The 15,677-nt window shown below is 40.5% G+C and overlaps 1 protein-coding gene across 1 annotated transcript in view; it reads right to left on the bottom strand.

Annotated features, from left to right (window-relative positions):
• RGS12 (regulator of G protein signaling 12) overlaps nucleotides 1-15,677 on the bottom strand; it is a 71,874-nt gene that overhangs the window by 38,817 nt on the left and 17,380 nt on the right. The window contains exon 2 of the mRNA XM_026034123.1: nucleotides 15,051-15,170. Within this exon, the coding sequence (XP_025889908.1) occupies nucleotides 15,051-15,170 (120 nt within the window). The remainder of the gene's footprint in view (nucleotides 1-15,050; nucleotides 15,171-15,677) is intronic.

Raw genomic sequence — 15,677 nt, 5'->3', positions numbered from 1 at the left:
GAAATAAGATTCAACCATTCATATATGTCACCATTTCTGAAAGAAGAGCAAGGATGGGTAGGAGCCTATGGCCGTTGGAGACATTATAAATAGAGTGTTTCATTCCAAATGCTTCCCCTCTCACAGCCCATTCCAAGTGCCCTGGCACTAAGGAAGGAGGCAAAGCCATCAGCTAGCTTGGATGGCGTGCAGTTCTGAGCAAGAGGGAACATGCAGAAAGTCTCCCTTCCAAAGGAAGAAAAGCCACGTGGGCCTTTGAGTTTTTTGATGTGTTCACAACCTCCTTGGAATGCATCTAAAGAGGATTCATTTAAAATAATTCATAGGAGAAGATGGTTTTATGTGAATATATGAACTTGTCCTCTGGAAAAGACAGTGTACAGTCTGGGTACCAACAACGGGGTAGCCTAGGGAGAAAGGGCATAGAGGAGAACGCAATTCATAAGGTTAAACCATCATATAGAATTTGTTTACATTGTACGTAGCCTGTTAGACGTGTGCACTAGGGTGCACAAAACTAGTCCAAGGGCACCTTGTGGTTGACAGAAACCATAATTTCAGAAAGCCACGCACTGCCAGGAAATGCAAAATTGTTCTTTTAGATGGATCGTGTCTCAGGAAAGAGAATAAGCAACTATGTGTGTGGAGACTACCCAGGTAACAGAACACACAAATGTCTAAACCTTTCAAAAAAATAAAAATAAAATAGCCATTCAAGTCATGCTGAAGGATACAAGAAGAAGAAATGCAAAAAAGACGGTGATGCTGGCAGGGGTGATACATGCTAGGAAATGCCAGGCCTGAGCAATAAAATGGAACATCGTGAAATCATCCATATTAATAGAATATTATTCACTGAATATCCACTGAACATGGGTGAGTGCCTTCCTGAGATTTAATTGTCCCACATTTCTAACTGTGTCTGGGATGGGAAAGGGCTAAAAACTACGACCAGACTGAAAACATAACCCCACACCAACCCTCACAATGGCAAAAATCCCAGCTAAACAGAAGCATCCGTTTCTTTCCTGAGCATCCAAGTTTCGGAGCAAAAGGGGTTCAAAACGACCTACGTGCCCTGGACACCCTTTCTTCTACTATGGGCACCAACCTCTGCTGCATCCCAACAGTCCTCTGGCTGCCTGCAGACCTTGCTGGACTGACACTTACTGTTTAATACAGCACAACACGTAACACAACGCACTGTCCTACAAAAGCCCCTCTAATTTAGCCTCTAATTCACTTGGATCAGCATCCCTTACCAGCTACACCGATCCTTTTACCCCATTTAAATAGACCAAGTAAGTTTGGGAAAAGTGTGGTGCCCTTCCAGAGGCAGCAACGCTGAAGAGTTAAAGTCCCAGCACGAGCAGCCAATTTCACACATTCTGTCACTTAGCTCAGAGGAAGCCTGTCGCCCTGTCTGCAAACTTCCTATTAAATCCCCAGAAGCAACTTCTCCTCGTGCCAGGGGATGAGCTATAGGCAGGTCCCTAGATATTCCCCCTGCTTCAGGACTTGCACTGTCCTTTTTATCCTTGCAAATGCACCCAAGTGTTCACAGCACCGTCCAAATGCCACAAGCACCCATGATCTCCGGGAGGAGGATTATGTCTCAAAATGTGATAAGCATGGTTCTATCATCTGAAATCAAAATTAAAGCCAGATTACTTATAAATTCCTCCTAGACCTTCCTTCCAGCAAATCTCAAATATATTTATCCCTTCAATATGAGTGTGTAATATTGCTATTATCCTCCATTTAAAATATTATTGCTATTAATTTAATGTTTTAGCATTTAGCACAAAAAGGATTGCCTCCTACAGTGCCATTTAAAGGAGAACTATTACATAATTTGTCTTTTTAGTTCCATGCCAAAGTGCATTTATAGCTAATACAAAAGTATTATGGACGTAAGAATTCCCAAGGAAAAGAAATATACAACTCCTGTGCAATAATTTCAATTAATACTTTTTCTCTGAAGGTCAGTTATTTGTTAAACATTTTATTCTGTAAAAGTAACATATAAACAATAAGTTATGTGATATCTGTAATTTCTTAAATAAATAAATTTTCAGCTTTCCATACCAAACAAATCTTATCACATCTAAACACCGTGGCTTAGATGCCAGGTCCATCCTTAAAATTATTTTGATAAGGCTATATACAAAAATATATGCAGTTTTAACTATAGAGAAAATATTGAAAAATGATATAAAAAGACTTGCACAAAATACTTTGTACAGTATTAAAAACACACAGATTATAAACATACTGATTTTTTAGCTTTACATATACTTGACACAGTTTACAAAGACATCCCCAGAATCCTAATGTTAGTTGGTACAAATGTTGTCTCCCTTTACTTTTCCATAATAACAGAGTAAGTATTCCATGATAATAAAGCAAAGGTTTGCATTTACAAAGGAATTTTAACTCCAGTCCCTTGAAGAGCTGGAAAGCAAAGCAGAAATCATTCAGAAGCTGAGAAGATTCCTCTCTCATTTCTTGCCGGTAACAATATCCTCTTCTAATTCCCCACCGCAACGATATCTTGCCTTAGCTAAATATAATTCATATCACTTACCCGTTCTTCATAAGAAACAGCAGTTATTTTTCCTAACAGGACTCTTCCTAAATTCATCTTCACTTAATATGGAAAACACATTTCCTCAGTGCAACAGCTTCTCCAGGTTTAAACTACAAAATTCAAGCCTATTCCATGCCTGTACATGCCAGCAAAGTTTAAAGGCATTTCGTATGAAGTTCTATTTTACTCCCTTTATGTTACCCCTAGCAACAGGCCAATGCAGGAAGCTGTGGTTCGTCAGGGATTCAGATTAGATCGCAATTATCTCGCACTAGAAAAGCTGGATCATTTGGGATAAAGCAGGCGGATTGTATTTTAAAACATCTCCTATAACAAGTCAGGAAAATAAAATGAAGTCGCATTGTGCGATAGTCCTGGATTCAATAAAACAGATTCCCAAGACAGTTTGCAGCAAAACACTGGCTAATCACCCTAATATTAGTTTAGACACATTTACATAGTAAACCACTATTTGCAGAGGTTTACATAATGCAAGCCAGAATAAAGACAGACCTCAAACGGTCTATTCTGCCTAACTTTTCAGTGATTAACACTGTAAATTGCACACAAAAATCTGCAGTACAGAAAACTCGGTATTTTTGGCTTAATCTAGACGGAATCTATTGTCATTAGAGACAAAACTCTGCTTTCAGAAATTAAGTAATATTCTGCCCTTCCTCCCTTACAGCCCAAGCCTGTGCTCCCTTGCAGTCACTGTAGCAATAAAGAGCAAATTCAGCTACCTGTAATGTAAGACATCGACTTGCCCAATCCAGCAGTGCCTTCAAGAGACTCTATCTGGGAAACAGAGAATCACTAATTTCTGTTTGTTCGAGGTTTGGGTTTTGTTTGGTTTTGGTTTTTTGGAACAACCGGAATACACTTTTCTGCTAAAATTAAATACCAGAGTTAAAACTGAAGAAGGAAGGGGGCATTTTTACGTTAGTGGGTGTCTTTAAACCCAAGGTGCTTTCCCTCAAAGTGATTCAGGAACACCGAATTTCCTTCCTTCCTCAGTGTGGCAGAGCAGTTTCCCTCCTGTCCAGCCAGTTCCCAGATTGTGTCCCTAATACAAAAAACACCCTATGAGGCAGCCACCCTGAGCAGATATGAAGAGAAACTGAGGCAAAAGGAGGCGCCTTTTCGCCAGATCCCACAGGAAGGCTGGCTTGCAGAAGACAACCCAAGCCTGCAGATGCTGCTGTTTTAGATTTTAGCATGAATAGCCTTGATGAACAGAACAATTCAGTCTTCTGTGTTTAATTTAGAGTGATCAGAGGAGAAATTTTAAGCTAATCACAGACAAAAAAAGGAGGAATTCTGCTTTATCAGGCACTCCAGAGGTACAAACAAACTGCTACAAGGGACAAAATTCATTTCAGGATGAGTTCTGAATATGGACAGGCACATTCGTGCCCTTCTCCATGCTCTTTTACACATCTTTAATACCACAAAGGAGTGAAATGAAAGCAACCAAGTAGGCAGCGGCAAGGAATGTGCTTCACAAATTACACCCTCCATTATTTTAGGTCTAAAGAAATAAACCCCTGCGATACTTGTGCCTAACAACTGCTTTGCCTGTATAATGACAGCATGCTTAGGAATTTAAAATTTACTGCTTTTAAAGAAAAATTGCCACTGGCAGAGATGTTTAAATGCTGCCTGCTGCTCGACACCAGCCCAGGTGGGCTGGGGAAGGTATTTGCATTGGCAGCCCCTGCAGCGACGCAGAGCTGCCCTGCTGCAAACATCGAGGAGATCAAGTGCACAGTAACCACTGTGCATCTCATAAATCAAGCAGAGCCATCCCGGAGAAGCTGCCCGGGAACATCCCTTCGGGGGACCACAAAAAGAGGGCTTCTAACCTCAGTGCTCCTGCGCAGCAGCACGAAGTCTTCTGGGAATCTACTTGAAAGACCAACGGCACTAACATAGTTTTAAGAGGTGTGTTTTTTACCCATGAGAATGTGAAAATGATTAGAATAAAACCACACGCTGCTGGATGTAGCTGCAAGAGCAGCACTTCCCGAGAGCGATGGCTTCGGAGCACCCTTAGGAACGCTGTGTGTGGGCAAGTCTTACACATTCTGGGCACTCGTTCTTGGTGCTATAAACCTAATAATCCCATCGTTTAAACAGATCTGTAGAGCAGTTGATTCTATTTCATCAAACTGCACACTGCATAGCCACATTTTTTCCATACAGTGCCTTTAATAGCACTAAAAATAAGCCCTACCTACCAGACCATCTCTGTTTAGGAAACAAAGTCACCTGACTCTCCTGTACCCCCTTGTAAAAAATCCTTTCCCTTTGTATTTCCATAGGTTATATGGTTATAGGTTAACATAGGTTATAGTACCATACACAAAATCTTATGATTTTGTGCATCAGATTGGTATCCGCAAACCAACCAAGGTTCAAAGGTCAGAGGCAGAAGAATCCAGCCCTTTTCCCAGTCTAAAGCACATTAAACTGCAAAGCTATTAATGGAAAGTGTTAAAATACGACACAACAGCTTTAAAACCCTTATTCAGAAATACCAAAGGCGGCATTTGCAAACCCACATCCATCTGCTTAGAAGCCAAACTGTGGGAAGGGGTAGAGACCTCAGATACGGTCAAGCTGTTTTTCTCTTCTCCCCCCTCCCCACTTCTCGCTCCCATCTTCTTCGGCACAGCTGTTTTTCAGGAAAGTTCAAGAGAAAGAAGGAATAGCAGAAAGTCTGCATAAGTTTTCACTTGTCACAAGATGAATAGGAATGAATGTATTTCTGACTCCTAAAAGGAGAAAACACATACAAAAAGAGGAAAAAATGCCAGGCAACTAGAAAGAGATAAACCCCTGGATGAGCTCTTAGAAACACAAATTCCTGAAGTAAATTTGACATTGGCAGAATACACTAACAGCTCTGCCAGGAATCTTAAATCTCATCCATATCAAGTACTTCTTTTTTATTTCATGTCAAAGAGAGGCACAACTGCTCGCATGAAAACAGAATAAAAGAATTTGTTACGAATGCCATTTAGCTCAGTGACCTCGGTTATTAAAAGAAAAGTCAGAGCCTCCATACAAATTAAGACAACATTTAAACAAAAAAGAAGGATTTTAATCTTGAGTTCTCCCCGTTTCTATTAGCACTGCAGCTGTATTTCTGGGAGGATTTGTCAGCCCCTCAGACGCAGCGAGGCGGCTCACGCTGCTGCCTGGAAGCGGAAGGCTGCAGCTCACCGCCCCGCTCGCCCTCGCTCAGCTCTCAAAGTCCTTCCTCTTCCAAGGTGATATTTAAAAACATCATCGAAGCCGAGGTACTCGGAATTTGCTTGGTTAAAAATAACTGAAAGCAGAGCTGTCTTTTTAAATATTAAGACTTCCCAGGCAAGAAAGGCAGAAAGGGAAGGTGCTGCGGGTGCCCTCTGCCGTCCCCTGCGGCGCTCCGGCCTGGACGGGCCCGCGCGGGCCGGAAGCGCCGCCACCCAGAAACCTGCTCTGGAAACAACTGTTTAGTCCCCAAAACCTCATGTTAAACACGGGAAAAGTCTGACTGTAAACTGATTATAAAAGAATAGGCCTCACTCAGAAATCTTTTCTGAAAAAGGAAACATCACTGGATTTCTCTTTTGGTTGATCAACATTTTAAGACATGTGAAATCCTTCCACTAATAAGAAGAGGCATCAAGAGTTGGCCACCCAGACAGAACATGACTTGGAGCCAATGAGAAATTAAAATTCAACGACTTATTAAGGAGGATACGATTAACTGACAGATCTCTCGCATGCGCTGAACTGCTTCTGAATTGCCTATTGCTGCAGGGAGTCAACAGATTTTGAGGGAATCCATATAAAGCTGAACATGAAAGCTACTTTTTAAATTTTAAAAAAATCTATTTTTAAGTCTTTTAAATTTGTTTTTCCCTTTTCATTCTAAAAAAGCACCAATTTTGGGGACATACTTTGAGCATTACAGAGAATGACACTTTGAGGTATTTGTAGATTCATAATACATACAACTTTTGATATCTATATAAGATATCCTATATCTATAAAGAATATCTGTATCTTATAGCTATAAGATGTCTATACAGAATAAGACTGTGTCAAAATTTGATAATACAGATAGGATCTTTACTTACAAAATGTGCGTTTTCTGAAAAATTATAAGTTAAAGCAGGTTTGAAATCTTGGTACCTCCAAAATTCTGCATTCTATAAACACTTCATATAGAAGTATGCTGATTTTAATAATTATTACCATCTGGATTCTGTTTTATTGGATTAAAAATCCAGATGGAAGAAGAATCTCTTTAGCCATACACCTTATGAGAAACCTGGTGACAATGAGAAGGAAACTTATAACTTCAGCATAACATTCCTGCTTTATGGAAACATATGTACAAGCATAGTGAAAATCAAGTGACATTTTATAAAAATGGTTGATTAGAGAAATATCTTTATATCTACTATACTCACTCCACATTCTAAAAACAATATAAGGTAAAAAACACATTAAAAAAATTGTGTATAAACCACATATTCTTAACTTTATAACAGAACTTATATAGAAAGTCAACTTAAATACTTACAAACTGTGTCTCGTTAAAACCTCATTGAATCCTTAGAAGCACTAGTTATCCTATTTCATTGCGAGAAGATTTCTTAGCTCGGAAGATTAGCCATTAAACCATATTCCTGCTTTCTGTTCACTTTAGACAAACAAAAGTTTATACTTACAGACACTTGACTATCAGTAAAAGCTTTCTCCATGTATAAATAGTTTAATAGCTCATTGTTAAGAGGCAGTCCCTTCCACTTTGTTATTAAGGTCTTTCTGAGCACATTTTTACTTCTTCAGCGTCCAGCCAAAAAATGAAGCTTCTCTGCGCGTTGCCCTATGGCCACCTCTCCCATTCCCCTCCCTCCCAGCACATTCCCCGCCCTCAATGCTGGTTCTGTATCTTCTCATCAAACGGAGCAGGCAGCTTTAAACGTTGTTTAGGCAGGTCCCAAACAACAACGCGGCGGCAGCGAAGACAACGTCGCGCTGCCGAGCGGTCTGCGAATGGAAAAAGCATCCAGCACAGGCCTAGAGGAGTCGCGCTTAGATGTTTGTCCTAACTTGTTTAAGCCTTGAGTCAACATCGTTTACTCCTCCAAAGGATTTTTGTTTTTAATACATTCCTCTCTACTGAGTGATCTTGGTCAGCCATCCCAATTAAAAAATATTTCAAATATAGCCTAAAATGATGTCCTTTATTTTTAAACCACTCTCCCTAAAGAAAGAAATAAAAGGATGGTTAAAACTTGAGAGACTTGAAGGAGTTTTCTTTCAGTTTCTGGCGTGCGGGTGCCTGCCCCAGGGTGGTTACAGTCACACGAATGCAGGTTATGCAGCCCAGCCTGTCCCAGCCAAACACTCCATGTTCCTTAGCGTGAGCGGCGCCCTGGCGTTTCCAAGGATCCTGTTCCAGGTGAACCCCATTTGTGCCGTTTTGGACACCACCCCGATGCTCCAGACAGGGCAGCCACCTCTGTGCTTTTCACAAAGCCCTGCATACGCTCTCTGCCCAAGCTCTATGTTCAAACCCCATCATTTTGCAGACCTTCAGTCTAGGGGAGGGGAAGCAGGGGATGGGATTTTTGTTATATAAAGTATCAGAAGAAGAGGTGAAATGCTGTGAGGACTTAATGATTTGAGGACTAACGATGCCCATGGAGCAGAAGCTCCACAGGTAGCTCCCCCTTTAAAAACAAACAAAAAACGTCGGAGAGACGGATCCATGGGGATTTATCCATGGATTCCAGCCAAAATCCCATCACGTGAACCATGGAACACAGTGTTAAACCAGAGCCGCCTCTGGCGCTATCGTCCGCGCCGCAGCTGTTCCGTGGCTGTATCTAGAAACACCAGTGGGGCCCGGTCAATGAGGCTCTAATCCACTCCCTAATATTCAGCAGGTCTCACGGGGGAACAAACGAGTCCTCGCTGCCCGTCGCGTGCGGCGTGACTCAGCCCTCAACAGAAACAGGAGGGGAGGAACAGAAACTAAAAATAAAACCCCAAACAGTCACCGGTTCCGCATCCCCACCCTGGCATGACATGAGCACCAACTTTGCAGCTCTCCCCAGCAAACTCCCTCAGGAAGCAGGTTATTTCGGAGTGCGGGAGCACAGGCTCTATATGCTCCCCGGGCGCCCCTATACACAAGCCCCCTTTACACTGGCATTAGAGGGAACAAGGCAGCGAGCCCTTATTTTGCAACCAGAAGTGGGTTGCGCACAAAGAGGAACTGTAAAAAAGACCATGGAGGAAGATCAATGATCAAAAGCAGTAAAGCAAAATTAATGAAAATGGTAAGTAAAGATCAATTAAATAAGTAAAGGAGGGAAGGAAAAGGCAACTTAAATATACAATCAAGTAAAAAGTATGTGGGAATGTGACCTTAAAACTTAATAGAAGTTAAAACACTAACTGAACAGACAATGGCACAGGAAAAATCCAAAGGTAGGCAAGGGTTTAAAAAAGAGAAAAAAAATCAAATAAAAAGCAGAAAAAAAAATGTGTAATGGATATCAGGTTATCCTGCATAGTTCGAATGGTCCCACCTCAAACACATGATTTCTGTTTCATTGCTACTGTACTGATGTTTTCATGTAATTGTCCTTTATAACTCAAAGGTCTCATTTGTGAGAGCAAACACCTCCGAGACACATAGATCATTTTATATATGAAACTAAGCCTGTTTTGTCTCATTTGCACCACTTTATGCTTATTTACATATATTTTCACCTGCCAGTTTATTGTTCAGGCTTTGAGCCTCATAAAAGCAGCCTGCTCCCACCTTCAGACACTGCCCTTATCCTTCTATAACCCTGAATAACCTCACCTCACTTCTCACCTCCCTGGCAGGCCTTAAAAATGTACTTAAATCCACAAGTAGAATGGAAGAAACTGAAGCAAGCTCCAGTCTAAGCAGCAACTAATTCCAGGTTTCGAAAGGAGATCCCAGTGCCATAAGTTATTATTCTGCCTTAATGCCAGGAAGTGCCTCACATGAATTAGACCCTCAAGAAGGAAGAGCTTCCGTTCCTAGACAGAATGTCCAATTTATCCAGAACTCAGAAGCTTGGACAGCACTTGCGTGGCAGGGTCACCCATGCCACTTGCTTCCTCAGGGAGGGAATTCTGCCTATAGCTCTCTTAACACGTGTGGGGCCCGAATTCCCCATGGGATTTACTCTAGACACTTCTCTTGGTCTCTCCTCAGGCACCAAAGCACGAGGGGAACACACGTGTGTGCACATCATGTAACGCCAGCATGCTTGATGTCCTGCTCTGTGGAATGACAATGGATGGAGCTAAAGTATTGGATGAAAAAAGGTCATGTTGAAGTTAAATCCTCCTGAGAACTCTGACATGATTTTGACACTCTGAACAGAGCGGGGCAGCCAAGCGTTTGGACAACCAAACATGGAAAAATGATGTTCTTGAAAAGCCTTAAGGCATACTGAGAATGATGTCAGCAAAGCAAATCCTAAGAGACAACACATGCATCACGCAGAGCAAGATGAGGGCAGCCTGCAGACAAACTGGCTGTGTCTGTGTAAACTAGATAGCTCCACAAGATACTGCAGCTCCTAACTACACAAGTGACAACTCCAACAACATAATAATAGAAACCATGGTATTCCAGTAGTGCCTATACCTGTGTCCTGGCACCACTTCATTTACCAGCACAGCTCCATCCTCCATGCAGCACAGCAGGCAATGGGCAACCTGTGACAGTCAAATGCCTGAACAGAACAGCAACAGGACTGCAACACCTGGCAGAAACCACTGGCTGCTTTAAAAGCCTCAGTGCTGAACCCCACAACCGTATATGCAGCAGTAACTCAATGCAAAGAAATCAGTATTTAATGCAAGCTCTGAGTTACACTAATTAAAGCTAGATCTCACAGTTCAGCAAGTGCAGCAAGTCAAACCACTGTGCACAAACCTTCCCGGGCTTTGCAGCGTTTCACCGGCTGACACCTAGTGGCAGATGCCAGGAAGGAGCACTTGGAATCGACTGCAGCTCCTGCAAGCAGCACCATGCGCTTTCCAACAACGGGAGAGCTGGAACAGGGAGTATACGGACTGGTCATAACCCCTAAGACTTCCCAAAGACCAATGTAAGGGCCTGGGTTTTATTAGCATTCAGACTTCGGAATACCAGAATACTCTCCTGCTATAAAGCACATAGACTTCTTTAAGAACTTAAAATGTTAACAATACAGAACAACCTCTTACATACCAGAAATGGGGATCTGCAGCATGCAAAGCAGCTTAATTCCACAAAATCTTCCTGAAAACAGTGTGGGCAAAATTGTCCATCGGAGACTTACACCCTGGCTATAAATTAGAACAAAATCCAGGGGAAAAGATGCAGTACTGGAAGGCAGTAAAAGGGTGGAACCTGCCAGCCATCTACAGTAACTTGTTGTAGCTTTAAACAATGCGTGAAACTTAAGACAAATTACACATTATTTTTAATTTTTATATTCACAATAGTAAACTGCAAATCAAGAGGGATTCTGATTTTAATTACAGGATTAACTTAGCAATAGTGCTGGAGTTGTGGTTAGAATGATCTAAGAAAGTTAGTGAAGAATGTTTTATAAGAATTAATACTTTTTTATTAGATCAACTGATGAAGTAGGAAAACTCTGCAGCAGGTTTAGCACTTCTTGCCTGATTTTCCTTATATACTATTGGGTCGAATATAAGTTATTATATATCTGTTTAAGCTTCATTTAAGATTCTTTAAATTAGTCAAACAAAAGAAATACCTTCTTAAAACCTCATTATTAAGTGAAATGAGCATTTAGGGTTTTTTTGCCCTAAAAGTAACAGATGCCAAAGGTAACATCGAGCAGAGAAACATCATTCATTACATATAAAACCCTGCTTAGTGAGGAAATGTGTTCTATGTTTTCAGCTAACTGTGTTCTATGTTTTCAGCTAACTGATGAGATACGAGAGCGGATGCCTCAGGCATTACCTATTAGAACAGCTAACACTAGCACATTAATAATGGTTATAATTAAAACAGAACAATCTCACAGAATTTCCTACACTGGTGTAAAAGGAATATATACTACATTCCCAATTTGAAAATATTACTGAAATTTGGAAAACAGCAGATGTTCACTGTCATGAAGCATATGGCCTTAAGATTTCCAAGACATGAAGAAGAAAAGCAGAAAGAGATTTCTCTTTTGTTCTGATATTTAGTTAGAAGAAATAATTGAAGGCTTTTATTTTAAAAAGATTTTTTAAAGTAAATGGTTCTTTAAAAATACTCAAAGAGTCTGCCCCTTATTTGCTCAATAGGTTATGTGCCTGATGATTCTAAGTGACCCTGTGTGTGAAAGGGGGTTGGACTAGATTATCTCTAAAGGTCCCTTCCAACCTTAAGGATTCTATGGTTCTATAATTTTGTCGTATCATGATTTAGATATGATGATGTTGAAATTCTGCCAAGACAGAAAATCCTCAAGTGTTGCAGCTGTATCGTTACAGTTCATTCTGACCTTATAGGAATCCTCTCCATACATATACGGCCATAAAATAACTGCTGAAAGAAGAGGCAACTTCTTATCTGTTCTTATTTTATAAAACAAAATCTATGTGCGTGTTCTGTGCTTGTATAGTTTAATGTAGTTTAAAAACAATCGCAAGGAAATCGTGCCACCTTATGGCAGAGAGCAGCCCAACAGGCGCTATATCCCCCAGCGCAGCAGGGAGGACAGAGGGTGGCCAAGGGCCCGTGGCCCCTTGGGCCTTTCCCTGCCAGCCCAGCAGCAGCTTCTGCAGCCCCTGGGCTGGTGCAGGGTGGGTATCCAGCACCTGGCCATGAAATGAGCAACTTATCTTGCTCAGTTTACAAGATTTAGTTAGAACTCGATTTCTAAGCTTCAAATCCACAAGCTTAGAAAGTATATTCATCTTAAAGTCAGTGTTTGGATTATTTCCTTATCCATTCTCCTAATTGGAAAGAAGACAAAAACAACTAAATACCATATATAAGACGTTCACGATCATTATTTTAAAGGTGGAGTCTCCAAGAATTTCCTGGTATTGTTATTTCCTCTTCCAGCAGCTCTAAATAGATACCCTGAAATAATCTAAACATGTGGTGACAACATTGTGTTCTCCTACACTGAGCTTCCCAGTGGTTGGGAACAGTGCTGCAGCAGGAATGCTAAAGCTCCAGCTAAAATGGAAACAATTCAACCATTTTTCACTTTGACTTGGTAAGTGTCTGAAATTGTTGTCTGGGGTGGTGTTTCTCTGGGTGGAACTATATGGAAGGCAGGTGTCATTCTGCTAAGGAAGGCAGAGAAAACAAAAGTTGGTTCGAAGTGAAAAAGCAAAAGGTTATGAGAACAGTCCACTATCAAATAGCTACATGTGTAATGGTATTCATCTAAATACAGTTTTTAATACAGGTTTTTCTACTTCATCCAATTCAAACAATGGCTTAAAATTTCAATTTCCCTAGTCCACAATAACAGCTCCAACCATTAGGTCATTGTGTAACGCAGAGAGTCTCTCAGTCTCTCCTGTTGGTCTTACTCAATTTCTGTGTATTACTGAATGTTGTTTGGGACACCAAAAATGTGGATATTTGAGTCCACTGACAATGATATCTTTCTGAAATTAATGCAGAGTAAATTCCAAGTCCATATTTTGATGAACATTTATGCAATGTAGAACAGCTCCTAAAACAGAATTAAATCTATCTCATCTCAGTGTTTAAGACACTACCGCAGAATACGAGATGTTCATGTAAATCTCTGAAATCTGAATCTGATAGCATGAGATGTGAACCTTGAGTTTTTTCTAAATCACACATGAATCACTAGCACTAGGGCTCTAAGATATTCTGGAGGGTCGGTTCTCTCTTATTATGCCCCAAATTTTTGTCAAAACTGATAACACACACCAGCCACTTTTTTAATTTAGAGGAATCACCACCACCTAATGAGAAGAGGCTAGCCAGGCAGTTCTCAAATGTCTCTGTCTAAGGAACTTTGCTCTGCTAAAGTTACAGGCTTACAAAAAAAAGTGTGGTTACTCCTGATGTCAGGAGTACAAAGAAAGAAATGAAACAAAGCAAGACACTTACAAGCTTCAGGCCACAACACAGAAATAGACCGCAATGAACGATGCTTGCTTTTTATTTCCTTTAGAATATCTGAGAAATAAGTAATCCTACCTGCATTCCCCGAATACACCAGGAGCTCCTTCCATATGTTCTGTTCCCCAAGAACCCCTCTCCTTTTGCTCCGACTCAGTGAACCTCTTTCCTTCCTACATTTTCACATGACAGGAAGGCTGGACCACCTTTCTTTCCTCCTCCCCTGTCAGACACTTTTTTTCTCCTCTTTCCCACTTGGAGGAATCTGTGTGGTGCATTCCCTCCCTTGCCAAAGGGTGCTATAACACATAGTACACGGTTCCTACGCCAAGAGCTCTGCACAGATTTTTCTTTCTCCCCTATCACCAAGCTTCTTCCAGATAAGCATGATAAAGGGGTAAGGTAAAAGCTTCTCCATTTGCTTTCACATCTCTACAGGTCAGGTTTTGAGGAGAAAGCACGCTAGAAGAGAAAATATGATAATAGTTCTTTAAAAAAACAACTTCCTGAAACAGCCAGAGCTGAGCTGGGGCAGAGGGAGGCAGCTTTTTAAATTCCATGGTCTCTTCATTCGCCTTTTCCACCAAAATCAGTAAGCTTTGGCCATCCACACCCAAGCAACTGATGTCTTATGTGAAATAACGTTACAGTATTACACTCGGAAAGACTCAAGATCACCAAACCAATTAACCAACACTGGGAATATTTTGTATTTCCTTTTCCCAAGTGCTGACATATAAGAAGAAAAAAAAAAAATGAGCATTTGAAGACAGGAACTTTTCCATATTCATTAACATATATTCCTTAAAAAGCTACTTTAAGAGGCCTCACTTCGTATTCAGGACCATCAACAAATTAAAACCCCCAAATCTTCTCAATGTAATGACTATTAGCAGAACAATAAATAAATAAATAAATAGATAAATAAATAAATAAATAAATAAATAAATAAAAGGATAAGCACTGATTTCTTTGCTTGTTAGCCTCAAGAATTAATTCAAGCTTTATCGATTTGCTTTGCATGCCCAAGTGTGATAGGTAAAATGAAGTAAAGTTCCCCATGGAAAGAAAGGGCACTGTTAATGTCAAAGTAAACTATTAAAGAAGCACTAAAAAAGAGAGATTAATATCTGAAATGTGTATTTCCCTTGCGCAAATGTCATCCAAAGATTAGTAACTACTGCAGTATAGCTATTCCTTTCCTTCCTTAATTTATCATCACTTTTGAATACTCCAAGTTCTTCCCCAGGTTTTATTTCTAGGTTTCAAGAGACAGGGACTTACCTCAAGGTCATCCAGGGAACGGGTAATACTGAATCGCTTGGATCTTCCAAAGGATCTTCGAACAGAAGAGCGTTGGGGAGGAGCCTGAGTTAATCCCAGTGGATGTCCAAATTTTGCACCCTGAGCAAAACAGAAAACACGCAATTATTTTATTTGTATTTATTATCTTTCTTACCAGAGAGACAGCGTCTGAATTTTAGATATCCTCCTTTTGTCCAGCTTGACTGCTCTGCTAGTACAGAATTCCAAGGAGAGGGCTTGCAAACTTGTAATAGGAGCATGGTTTCAATGTAAATTGGTAACTTTCCACCTGCTTTTGAAACCAGCTATTAAAATCATTAAACAAATGAGTTTTCCAAACTAAGGCCACATATCATAACTATTTAGCCTTAAGTTACTGTGCAAGCATCAGTTGTCATGTTGCTAATGTGCATAAATGCTCCATGTAAGAAAACACTGATATGGACAAGATACCTGTCCTTTCTAGGAAATTATCATCCTGAAATTATCTAGTTTCTATTGGAATTTTTTCTTTTCAAATTCTTTTAGAATTCCTACTTTCCCTGCTCATACTTCTTTTTTCTTTTTTTAAAGACTTACACATATAAAATACAATTCTTTAAAATC

The sequence above is a fragment of the Nothoprocta perdicaria genome, unplaced genomic scaffold, assembly GCF_003342845.1.
Source record: "Nothoprocta perdicaria isolate Ctin4 unplaced genomic scaffold, notPer1 scaffold_14, whole genome shotgun sequence".
Taxonomy (NCBI): domain Eukaryota; kingdom Metazoa; phylum Chordata; class Aves; order Tinamiformes; family Tinamidae; genus Nothoprocta; species Nothoprocta perdicaria.
The sequence above is the reverse complement of the archived record's forward strand: the minus strand, read 5'-3'. Positions and strand labels throughout refer to the sequence as shown.